The sequence below is a fragment of the Rana temporaria genome, chromosome 3 (genome assembly GCF_905171775.1).
Source record: "Rana temporaria chromosome 3, aRanTem1.1, whole genome shotgun sequence".
NCBI lineage: Eukaryota > Metazoa > Chordata > Amphibia > Anura > Ranidae > Rana > Rana temporaria.
Window position 1 is genome coordinate 165,220,055 of NC_053491.1, and position 13,437 is coordinate 165,233,491.

Below are 13,437 nucleotides of genomic sequence, written 5' to 3' on the forward strand. Positions count from 1 at the left end.
GTCATTTTTTCTCATGAAAAAAAAACGACGTTTTTCAAACTTCATTTTAAAAAACGACGTTGCCTACACACCATCGTTTTTTCAAAATGCTCTAGCAAAACACGGTTACGTTCAGCACGTACGGCGGCACTCTGTTCCATTCAAGCTTGCGTCATAACTTGCTTCTGAGCATGCGCAGGTTTAAAAACTTTGTGTTAGCTACACACGGTGATTTTTTATGACACAAAAAACGACGTTTTGAAAAACGACATAAAAAATTGAAGCATGCTCGAATTTTTTTTTGGTCGTCTTTCAGAAGACATAAAACAACGTTTTCCCCACACACGGTCATTTTAAATGACGTTTTTAAAAATGTCGGGTTTTTTCATCACAAAAACAGACTGTGTGTACGCGGCATTATAGCCTAGGCAGTCTTTATGTAGAGCAAAAAAAATAAAAAATTCAGATCCTCAGAGAGTTATTTTCCATGAGGTGACATGTTGAACTTCCAGTGACCAATATGAAAGCATGAGAGCGATAAAACCAAATTTAACACACCTGCTCCCCATTCACACCTGAGACCTTGTAACACTAACAAGTCACATGACACCGGGAAGGGAAATTGGCTAGATGGGCCCAATTTGTACATTTTCACTTAGGGATGTACTCACCTTTGTTGCCAGCGTTGTAGACATTAATGGCTGTGTGTTGAGTTATTTTGAGGGGACAGCAAATTTACACTGTTATACAAGCTGTACACTCACTACTTTACATTGTAGCACAGTGTAATTTCTTCAGTGTTGTCACATGAAAAGATATAATAAAATATTTACAAAAATGTGATTAGTGTACTCACTCTTATGAGATACTGTATCAGATAATCTCTACCAAACAGAAATGGTTGATAACACAAAACAACTGACCATACTAAACTACATAATGTAGTGGGTTCCCCGCATATCCCGCGTCCTTGCCAAGCTGGCCGAGGCTCTCCTGTGAGGGAGAGAGAGCCTGTCAGTGTCTGCTGGAGATTTCACCCCTCTCCCCTTTTCTTCTCCTCACTGACTTGGACAGGCATTTGCACGCTCTCTGCTCCCTCTCCTGTGTTCCTCTTGGCAGGAGGAGAGGGAGCCAATTAGGGGGGAGCTAATTACAACAACCAATGAGAAGGATTTTAGCAGCAGCAGCAGTTGCAAAGGATCCTGGGCCATGTAGTTCTCATCTAAAATGGCCCAATAGCCTTGTGTGAGGGCAGGAATTACAAGAGCCAGCCTGCTCTGGAGCAAAGAAACCAAGGACTCTATCTTGTTGTCTCAGGGGAATTCAGTTACCACAAGGCAGGAGAAAACAATGGACCCAGGGGAAAGAAGCTGCCTCCCAGGTCAGTCCACCGCATTGTTTCAAGTATCCACAACCGGTTGGGATATCCAGCCTGAGAGGGGGGATTCCAGGTGCATATCCATGCGCACCTACATTGACGGTGTGAAGTGTTCCAGTGTGAGGTGACAAGTCAGGTCACCAGAAGAGCCTGCCTGTTCCAGGATGTTCTTTGGGCCTTGACCGCAGGATTGGTGAGAGGGCACTTGCCCATCTGCAGGAAACAAGGACAGTGCATATAGACAGAGTTGCTTCTCTTTTGCCTACACTTACCAGAACCTGGGTCTCGTTAATGGCCTGATAAGGAGCAACAGTGTCCGCTTTGTTATTTGGATACTGTCAGCATACCACAGATACACTTTGTCAAGCAGGAGTTTAAGTGCACCAACAAGAGTGGCTAGCCGAAGATCCAAGGCCTCATCCTTTATCCAAGGGACTAAAGTTACTGGTGTCATACAGGCACGCAGACACATGTTCAGGCCTCTGTATATATAGTGGGTGTGCAAGATAGTTTACCTTGGGGGCTAATCCAATAAATGTTGATCTTGGTACAGTGTTTGTAGTTGAGCCTGTGGTGTTAGGGGACAGAAGAGAGAGGTCTGACATTAGAGAGGGTCATTCCTCTACTCTCCTCATGCCTGGGCTCATAGAGCCAATTTATGTAGAAGTAAGCATAGAGTTGCCGTTGTTGAAGTGTTTGTCTCTGCTCTTGGGGTTATTCTCAGGTTTGGAATCCCCTGAAAGCACCCTGAATATAGTATTGAGCTATATTGCTCTTAATCTCAGTTGTTGCTCTCCAATGGATTACTTGAATATATACTGTTACTGTCTGTTACCCTTTTCCACAGAAATATTGCAGTAAAGACAATCTCTGTGTTTTATCATAACGTGTGTGTTTCTCATTGGTCCTTGCACTTACACGATTGTCAGGTGTGCTATAGGGGGCTGAGACTGTTATTGGGGTTGAGAGGTAGAGTATACAACAAACATACTTAAGCGGCTCCTGCAGGGGTAGCGCTACAAAAACATGACATAACTTCTACTGACATAATTACTGAGGCTGTCCTTCCTGTACTTCTATTGAAAAGAATGGTTATCTGGCTACATATAGCTTCAATACTTTCTGAAACACTAACCTGGAACAAGCATGCAGCTATTGAAGTCAATAGAAAGTTAGGTCTCCTTTTCTGCCAATTTGTTCTGAATCAGTCTCTGCAAGCATTTTTGCCCCACTTTTATATAGAGATGGCATAACTGGGAGAAAAAGATTAGCCACACACGGCCTCTGTTTTTTTATTTTTACCATATATACCTGGCTGTTGATAGAACATACAACTTATATTTCATGAATAAGTGTTTTTATTTGTATTTACTTATTTTATAGAAAGGGTTTGACTTCTGAAAGTGCAGTGAGATCATTGTATATAGCTGGCTTGGATAAAAACAGCGCTCAGAAGAAATATAGATGAAATAATAGAATTATAAACACAGCTGAATACAAAATATATATATGAGTAAAATAAAAGCTGTGTAGCTGTCAAAATATAAAATGAAACCTACTCAATCCAGATGCCAAATATTATTTGTCAAGCTTTACTAATTGTCAATGAATCCACATTATGCCAATGAAATACAATAGTACTCAAGATGCTCGCTACTATATGTGTCAGCACTGCAAACTGTTGTTGTTTCACTAGTGTTGGGCAAACAGTTCGGCCCAAGCATGAGTTTGTGCCACACACTGGCTGTTTGGCCCTTTTGTCCAAAACTCGAATTTGCAGGGTATTCATCACTGAATACCCTGCAATGCACTGTGCGCTACACAGTGCATTTTGCACCCTGATTGGGCAAAGCTTGGCTCAATCAGGGCATAGTATATGCTGGTTGTTAGGGTGTGGGGCCGGGAAGCTACCCACATCATCCTTCACAACCGATGAGTCATCAGCTGTCAATGGGTTTCCCCCGCTGACAGCTGAATAAGAAAGTCTGGTATGGAGTCTGGTATGGATTTTAAGTGGAACCCCATGCCAAATAATTTTTTTAAATGGTATGCCCCCCCCAATCCATACCAGACCATTATCCGGGCATGCAGCTTGGCAGGTCTGGAAAGGGGGGGAAGAGGGAGCCCCCCTCCTAAACCCTACCAGGCCATATGCCATTAAAATGGGGGGTGGGTGCTTTGGGGCAGGAGGAAGTCTGTCCCTCACCCTAAAGCACCTTGTTCCCATGTTGATGGGGACAAGGGCCTCATCCCCGTAGCCATGGCCGTGGGTATGGGGTCTGTGGGCAGAGGGCTTATCGGAATCTGGAAGCCCCCTTTTACAAGGGGGCCCTAGATCCTGGGCCCCCCTATGGGAATGAGTATGGGGGAGTACCTCTACCCATTCACTAAAAAAAGTGTCCAAAAGTAATAAAAACCCACACAAGCTTTTTGACAATTCCCTTATATAAAAATAAAAAAAGTTTCCCCCAATGTAAATCCATCATTAATAATGCCGCCCGTCACACCCGAATAAGGCTGGACGCTGACTGCAGGCTCTGCCCTTTGACAATTCTTATATAGGTAAGGGGCGGGCCACTTGGCAATGTCACCTGTGGCACCACCGCCCCCTTGTGACGTTGCCAACCCAGCATGCACCAGTCTGTCCCGTCAGAAGGTGCGGTGCCACCAGGTGATGCATTAAGATGGCCCCACCCCTTAACCTTTATAAGAAATGTCAAACGGCAGAGCCTGCAGTAGGTGGCTAGCCTACATAGATGGACTTCAAGATTCCGATAATCCCCCCTGCCTGCAGACCTCCACAACCACCGGCCGCGGTTGTGGGAATGAGGCCTTTAACCCATCAACATTGGGGACAAGGTGCTTTGGGGCGACTCCCCCCCTGCCCCAAAGCACCCACCCCCCCATTGTTGAGAGCATGTGTGTTCTGGTATGGTTCAGGAGGGGGGTGCTTGCTCGCCCCCCCCCCCTTTTCCTGACCCGCCAGGCTGCATGGCCGGATAAGGGTCTGGTATGGATTTGGGGGGGCCAAGCTTTAAAAAAATAAAATAAAATCAATACCAGACCCGAAGGACGCTGTTTTTTTCTTTACTTCTTTATAATAGCCACTGCAAGTTAATTTAAATGAGATGTTATGCGTTTTTCTGTTCTTTAGAAATTTTATTTTTGCACAGAGCAACCTGGATCCCCCTCTAGGGTCCCTCTTTGCTGCTCCTGGACCCTCCCTCTTGTCGAGTGCCCCCACAACAATCAGCTTGCTATTGGGGCATCTGAGCCGAGCTGCACCCCCTTGTGCCCATTCAGACATGGAACTGCCATTTGCCCCCCTCTCATAGAAAGCATAGAATGCCGTAAGATAAAAAATCTTCTGCCTTTACAATGCCTTGAAAGCATCATTAAAAACACTGCTCCTGAAAAAATTATTGTTTTAAAAACAAAATTGCATTGATACATGTCCCCCAGGGCAGTACCCAGATCCCCATACCCCTTTTATGGTCAATTACTTGCATATAAGCTTTCAAAATGTGCACTATTGATTTTTACTGTTCGGCTCTTATAGACAACAATGGGGTTCACCGTTCAGGCTAGAATTTTTCCCCTATTCGGCAGTAATGCCGCAAACCGAACAGGGTGTTATTTGGCCCATCTATATGTTTCAACCCAGCTACCAATCAGATTCAGATCTGACCTTGAAAATGTCATCTTGAATCTAACAAGTTTTTACTCCACTTTTCTGTTGCAAACAGACAACACATCATTCCCTTTCTGACATTTTTTATTAATAAGGTTCATAGCATTTTGTTAGTAACTAGAAAATATTGACACCTTGCAGCTAGACAAGCCAGGGACAATTTTGTGAAACCTAAGAATGGTGTGGAAACTGGACTGTTGGTATCTGTGGTTTTTATAGGCACTCAAGTTTCACACACTTACACACAGGCTGGCATGTCAGTAGTTCAAATATTTGCTTATAAGAGAGGATTTCCTTATTGTAGTGCAAAGAAAACAACATGATCATAGCTATCATTATATTAAAACAGCCAGAACTTCACAGTGTGAATTTTCACAATTTTTATCTCACCATAGCCATTTCTAATCAAAGAGTGTTGTTAATGTGCCAGTTTTCTCCTGTGCCATTTCCAAAACGCCCCAAAACACACTGAACAACAGTACTTGTTGCTGGTAAATCTTCATGAAATGTAAAATTACATTTGAAGATCTGCTAGATGTCATTACCAGTAAAAAAAAATACACAAATGTCTAAGTGAAAGTAGGATGACCAGATGTGCCCAATTTTAGGGGTCAGTAAATTACATATTTTTTACGGCCCCCTTCCTCCGCTCTCCATCCTGGCACATCCCCCGCAGCTGACGGGAGAGGAGGGAGTCGGCTGCAGGGGAATGAGGGAAGGCGGAGGAGGACAGGGGGCCAGAAAACATGGGGCTGGAGGAGGAGGAGGACCGATCATCGTCCCGATCAAGGGACAATGATCCATGTGTGCAGTGGGGGTCACAGTGCCCCCCCCTTGGGGGCCCGTGTGCAGTGAACATCCTACACACATGGATGATACGCCATTGTTTTAGTGCCACAAAGGAAAACTGTGTAATACAGCTGGGATTTAAGGGTTTTTAGCCACTTGGACCAAGCTTCTTTCTAAAATGTGGTGTTTACAAGTTAAAACCCCAAAACATTATATATTTTTTTAACACCCTAGAGAATAAAATGGCGGTCAATGCAATACTTTTTGTCACACCGCATTTGCACAACGGTCTTTTAAAAAAAAAACAAGACAACAGTAAAGTTAGCCCAATTGTTTTTTATATTGTGAAAGATAATGTTACGCTGAGTAAATTGATATCCAACATGTCACGCTTCAAAGTTGCGCCCGCTCGTGGAATGGCAACAAACTTTTACCCTTAAAAATCGTCATAGGCGACGTTTAAAAAATTCTACAGGTTACAGCGCTAGAATTATTGCTCTCGCATGCGGCTATACTTCACATGTGTGGTTTGAACGCTGTTTTCATATGCGGGCGCTGCTCACATATGCATTCGCTTCTGCACGCGAGCTTGAAGGGACGGGGCGCGTTTACATGTTTTTTTATTATTTATTTTACCTTTTATTTTACATTTTTACACTGATCTTTTAAAAAAAAATTGGGTCAGTTTTATTCCTATTACAAGAAATGTACACATCCCTTGTTATAAAAAAAAAAGCATGACAGGACCTCTTAAATATGAGCTCTGGGGTCAAAAAGACCTCAGCTCTCACATTTGCACTAAAATGCAATAATATAAAAAAAAACGTATGTCATTTAAAAAAAAAAAAGAGCATTGGGCGGAAGTGACGTTTTGATGTTGTTTCCGCCCTGCAATGATATGGAGACGGTTGGGGGCCATCTTCCCCTCACTCGCCTCAATGTCAGCCCAGGCACAGGACCCGATCGCCTCCGCCGCTGCCGATGGCTCCGGTAAGCGGCGGATGGCACCACCGATAAAAATGATCTTCCGGCGAATCCGCCAAAGAGACCACTTTCTATCTGAAAGCGGACCACCCGCTCTTGAAGAGGATACCGGGGTTATGGTAGCTAACTGCTACCATAACAACGGTAATTCACTTGAAAGTAGCGACGTACTGTATAACGACGGTCTGGAAGTGATTAAACTAATTTGGTTGACTCAATGGGGTTGATTTACTAAAACTGGAGAGTGCAAAATCTGGTGCAGCTCTGCATATCAGTTGGGGGGGCTTTGGTGACATGTCTCCCCTTTGAAAGTGGCCGAGGACAGAGATTCCCCTTTCTCAGCAAGGTGAATGTACAGAAGACAGCCGCTCCTGTTCACACAGGTTACTCTGCTCAGTTATTACAGGACATAGAAAGCAGTCGGTAGCGATCTCTCTTTATGTCCAATTCAGAAACCAATCAGCCTCCAGGTTTTATTATCAAAGCTTAATTGAACAATCTGATTGGCTACCAAACATTTTAAGTAGTAGTAAACTCTGTTATACCACTAATACCTACAGGTAAGCCTACAATAAGGCTTGCCTGTAGGTACTGTGAATATCTCCATGTAGCCACTGACATCATGTTGCGGGAGGCCACAAACCGTGATGGAAGACCGGGGGAAGATGGAAGCCCTCTCAGCTGTGACAGGGCGGCGCTGGAGGGCTTCGTTTTGAGGCAAGTCTCTCATAATGTGCTAGTAGGCGATGCATACTAGCACATTATGATATTGCCTTGCAGGGGAATTGTATTTTTCTTTGACTGTGGTTTACTACCGCTTTAAATGAAATCCTACTGTTGTATGGTCAACCATATTCTGCTGAGCAAATAAAGTGTTTACCGTATTTATCGCGGTATAACGCGCTCTGGCGTATACCGCGCACCCCCAAAGTGGCCCCCAATCCTGTGGGAAAAAAAGATTTTTTGTTTTTTTGTACTTACAGTTTTGATGTCTTGCGCGGCGTCCATCTGCGGCCTCGTCGGGTCCGGCGTCCTTCTGCGGCTTCGGGTGTCCTCTTCGGCGGGTCCGGCGTCCGTCTTCGGCGGGTCGGGCGTCCATCTTCGGCGGGTCCGGTGTCCATCTTCGGCGGGTCCGGTGTCCATCTTCGGCGGGTCCGGTGTCCATCTTCGGCGGGTCCGGCGTCCTTCGGCGGCGTCCTCCCGCTCGTTTCCCGCCACGACTTTGAATACTGCGCCCGCATATAGCGAGCGCAGTACACTCGTGAATCTTCGGGCAGGCTCGGGCGCCTCTCGCACTGACGTCCTGTACGCTCAGGACGTCAGGACGTCAGTACGAGAGGCGCCGAGACTGGCCGAAGATTCACGAGTGTACTGCGCTCGCTATATGCGGGCGCAGTATTCAAACTCATGGCGGGAAAGCGGGTATCGGCGTATATCGCGCACCCACGATTTTGCCCTGATTTTCAGGGCAAAATAGTGCGCGGTATACGCCGATAAATACGGTATATCACTGCCTACTTGTCTCTTGAAAATATTCCCCTTAGGCCCCGTACAGACGACCGAACATGTCTGCTGAAACTGGTCCGCGGACCAGTTTCAGCATACATGTTCGGTCGTGTGTAGGCCCGAGCGGGCAGGATTCCAGCAAACATTTGCCCGCCGGGCCTTTTCCCAGCGGGCAAATATTTCCGGGCTTGTTTTAAAACAGCCCACTGGAATCCTGTCCCCTCGGACATGTTCGGTCGTCTGTACAGACCTACCGTACATGTCAGAGCGCCCGCCATCCCTCGCATGCGTCGAATGACTTTGACGCATGCGTGGAAGCATTTAACTGGCAGGGCCGCCCACGTCGCCGCCGCGACGGCGCGGACACGCCCCGCGTATTGTTTACGCGCGGATTTCTGTACGATGGTTAGTACGGCCATCGTACAGAAATCCCCGGGCAGACATGTACGGTGAAAACGGTCCGGCGGACCGGTTTCTTCGTACATGTTTGCCCGTGTGTACGCGGCATTAAAGGGTCACTAAAGGATTTTTTTTTTTTTTTGCTAAATAGCTTCCTTTACCCTAATGCAGTCCTGGTTTTATGTCCTCATTGTTCGTTTTTGCTGTAATTCTTCTCTGTTCTGCACACTTCCTGGTTGTCTGTTCCCTTATGAAAAAAGTACTGGGAGCTTCTCTCTGTGGTCTCTAATCAAGAAGGTGTGATTACTGTGTGTCTAAAACCCCTCAGAACCAATCAGTTTCATTTTAAAAACAAACACTGCCCTGTATTGGCTCTGTGTCTCTGTCCTTCACAGAAGCATGAAACTAGATGAAAAACGAAACTGAAACTGCAGGTACAATATATGATTGATTTGTATCTATTTTTAATCATTTTTAAAAGGAATCAGTTAACTATTATGTCTCTATACCCTGTAACCAGTCATTTCAGCAAAAAAAATAAAAAATTCCTTTACAACTCCTTTAACTCCTTTCCAGACAGCACCTGTCATAGGTAAAATCAGAGATCACAATAAACATTTTAGAGTCTAACCCTTTTCTCACTTACAAAAGTTGTGACCGGAGTTTCAGTTTTGTAGTTAATAAAAAGAATAATATATATTTATATTGGTTCTACTGTATGTTCACGAATGCTTATGTTATTATGACAGCATCGTCCAAGTTTTACCCTCTGTTAAGCACTTATGAAGAGGGAGTGGTGTTGTTTCCCAGAACACGATGGCAGTTTTTATCTGACTTTTTTTGCCAACAATTAAAATCATCAGGTTCAGAAAGAGGTCAGCAACAGAAGTTTCTGTATTTCTGTATTTCTATCAGTATTTTTATTTTCCAAATAGGTTCCTTTAAGCTAGTGCATTATTGGTTCACTTACCTTTTCCTTCGATTTCCCTTCTAAATGTTTTTTTTCTTTGTCTGAATTTCTCACTTCCTGTTTCTCCTCAGTAAGCTTGCCCCCATCATCTGGCTAGGGGTTAGTCTGCCAGAACAGCTTACCGAGGAGGAACAGGAAGTGAGAAATTCAGACACAGAAAAAAAAACATTTAGAAGGGAAATCGAAGGAAAAGGTAAGTGAACCAACAATCTCCCATCCCGGGTGGACGTCATATGACTGCAGCTAGAGGCATCATTCAGATATAATTGTTTTCCGGTGGCGATTCTGCGCACTATAAGAATGATCAAAGTGGCGGTTCCGCCGGTTGATCATTCTTATAGGCGGCGGGATGGGAAGCATAGAGATGACTGTTGACCAGATGGTCACCAGTCATCTCTATGACCGTCGGAGGCCCGGGTGCGATGTGATGACGTCACGCCCGGGTACCCGGAAGTAAACAAAGCCGTGATTGCGGCTAGTAAGCATGAGATCTGTGAATTTTTTTCACTATTTCATGCTTTCATGCCTGGAGGAGAGATGTGGGGTCATATTGACCCGCATCACTCCATAAAGAGGACCTGTCACACACTATTCCTATTACAATGGGTGTTTACATTCCTTGCAATAGGAATAAAAGTGATTAAAAAAACTGCAAATAAAACCTGTAAAAAATAAAAGTAAGTTTGGCGCCATTCCACAAGTGTGCGCAATTTTAAAGCGTGACATGTTAGGTATTTATTTACTCGGTGTAACATCATCTTTTATATTTTACAAAAAAATTGGGTTAACTTTACTGTTTTGTTATTTTTGTAATTCATGAAAAAAAAAAATTCCAAAAAAAAAGGCGTTTGAAAAATTATTTCGCAAATACTGTGCAAGATAAAAAATTGCAATGACCGCCATTTTATTCCTTAGGGTGTCTGCTAAAAAAACATATATAACGTTTGGGGGTTCTGAGTAATTTTCTAGCAAAAGAACGATGGTTTGTACATGTAGGAGAGAAGTGCCAGAATAGGCCCGGTATGGAGGTGGGTATAAAAGCCCTGTATTGAAGGGGTTAATAATACCAGGTTACCATATTCTGCTCTTTTAGCCAACAAAACAAAGTGTAATTGTATTATATTTATGGTCCAATAACCAAATCTTAAGTGTTTGTTGATTACATTGAATAGATTTACATTTCTTAAATCCTGCACTGGTCTATGGTACGAAGTGCATATCTGAGCATAACTAAAATCATTTGCTCAGCTATAAGTCCAGGAATTCGGACTGTCTCACTAACACAGTAGGTGTAAGGAACTTCTGTCCAAAACACTTTTATTAGCATTCAGTTTACTTATAAGGGCAAAACAACTACACAACGTACTGACAACTAAACCACTGACCTCCTCCAGTTGGCAAGCCTTGATGACACTGAGGTATCTGTATTGGTCATAGGAGACTCCAAACACTATGTTTTCCTTGATGGTCCCAGGCATTATCCAGGATACTTGGGGAGAAAATGATATTCGTCCACTGTGTTTTATTTTCCCTGAGGAAGGTAACAGCTCCCCCATGATCATCATTAGAAGAGAAGTCTGCAATAGCAAATTTAGATTACTTAAGGCACAGTCTGCACAAATTCTGCCATACACTTTAAACAGCTGAAAGAGTTGAAAAAGTATCTCTTCTTTTGTTGAAAACGAAAAAAAAAAAAACAGTTCCCTCCGGGTGATGAACATTGCAAGGATTTAAACAAACTTTGTTGCAGATTCCTACATTTTGTTGCTCTGATGAAATAGCTGTTTGGTTATGTCAATTTGCACAATGTATCTAAATAGGGGTGACTTTCATTGTCAAGCAGCTGATGTACTTGCAGGGTTCTAATGAGGAAAATTGCAGTGTCTGCATCCCTTTAGAAGTGATTAACACTTTTAGGAATATCTTTCCCAAAATTACATTTTTGTTTGCAGTGGATGTCTAAAACCTGAATTGTATCTTACAGCGGTCTTCTGGGAAAATCAGTGAGCCAATCACACAAGCAGGACATATTATTTCTGGAAGCAGCAACTGTATATGGATAGCCACCAGGTTGCCGTATTGCTTTGAATTTTCCAGATAATTACAGTGCTGCAGATTGAATAGGAAAGGTCATTTTAATAGCATTAAATTACAATATGGCTTGTATCAATGTATCAATTGCATATGCCATATTATTTTATTTTATTTTTGCAATTTTTTCTCATGAAAGTGGAGTTAAGCCCTCTACACATGCTCAGTTTTCACGGCAGTAAAAAGTCCACCGCGAAAACCTAGGGGAAAGCTGAGAACCCAGCAGGAAAACTGCCATGGAGCTTTGGCCAGGAATCCCGGCCTGTGTGTATGCTCCATGGGCACTGCCTCGCAGTGTTTCCCATAGAGTATATTAGTAAATCTGGCGGCAAAAAAGCCACAGAGAATCCCGACGGGAGAATAGAGAGCAGGTTCTCTATTTTCCCGTCTGTTTTCCTGATGGGAAAACTGCTAGGAAACATACACACATCCGGTTTTCCCAGCCAAAAGCTCTATTGACAGTTTTCCTGGCAGGAAAACCGGTCTTGTGTACGGGGCTTTACCCTTTAACCACTTCCAGACCGCCTTACGACTATATACGGCGGCACTTTAAAGATGGATATCTCGGTAACGGCAGCAGCTGCTGCCACAATCGAGATATCCATCTTTAGTGTGAGCGGTCCTGTAAAAGATAACGGTGGTCTCCGCGGCGAATTCGCCGTGAGATCACCGTTATCGGCGGCGGGAGGCCCCCTCCCGCCGCTCTCCCGCGCCCTCCGCCGCTTACCAGAGCCGCTGGTAGTGGCGGAGGCGATTGGGTGCTTCAGCCTGCTCTGTGGGGATACGAGTGAGGGCAAGATGGCCCCCACCCGTCCCCATAGCATTGCTGGGCGGAAGTGACGTCAAAACGTCAGTCCCGCCCAGCGTCTTAAAGAGACATTTTTTTTGTTGTCATTTTTTCAAATGACAAATTTTTTTTTTTTTTTTTTGCATTCAAGTCTAAATATGAGATCTGAGGTCTTTTTGACCCAAGATCTCATATTTAAGAGGACCTGTCATGCTTTTTTCTATTACAAGGGATGTTTAGGGATCGTTAGAGTGAGAGCAATAATTATAGCCCTATAGAATTTTTTAAACGTCGCCTATCGAGATTTTTAAGGGTAAAAGTTTGACGCCATGCCACGAGCGGGCGCAATTTTTAAGCATGACATGTTGGGTATCATTTTACTTGGCGTAACATTATCTTTCACAATATATAAAAAAATTGGGCCAAATTTATTGCTGTCTTATTTTTTTAATTCAAAAAAGTGAATTTTTTCCAAAAAAAGTGCGCTTGTAAGACCGCTGCGCAAATATGGTGTGACAAAAAGTATTGCAGTGATCGCCATTTTATTCTCTAGGGTGTTAGAAAATATATATATATAATGTTAGGGGGTTTTAAGTAATTTTCGAGCAAAAAAAAAATGTTTTAGTCTTGTAAACACCAAATCTGAAAAACACCCAAAGTAGAGAAGTGGTTAAGCATTGGTAATTTTGTTTTCTTGCATACAAGTGAAACATCTTCCAAGCTTGCATTTCCCACTGTACAGGGCTCCTTCGACACATATACTAAACAAAAATTAAGTATTGGAAAATGGAATTTCTACATAAAATGGCTAAACCTGACAGGCTTACACAACAAACTTGGGAGGATTTAAGGTAATATAGTTC

The 13,437-nt window shown here is 43.5% G+C and overlaps 1 protein-coding gene across 1 annotated transcript in view; it reads right to left on the reverse strand.

Moving 5' to 3' along the window:
- CFTR (CF transmembrane conductance regulator) overlaps positions 1-13,437 on the reverse strand; it is a 208,500-nt gene that overhangs the window by 86,747 nt on the left and 108,316 nt on the right. The window contains 1 exon segment of the mRNA XM_040343760.1: positions 11,082-11,273. Coding sequence (XP_040199694.1) covers positions 11,082-11,273 — 192 coding nt within the window.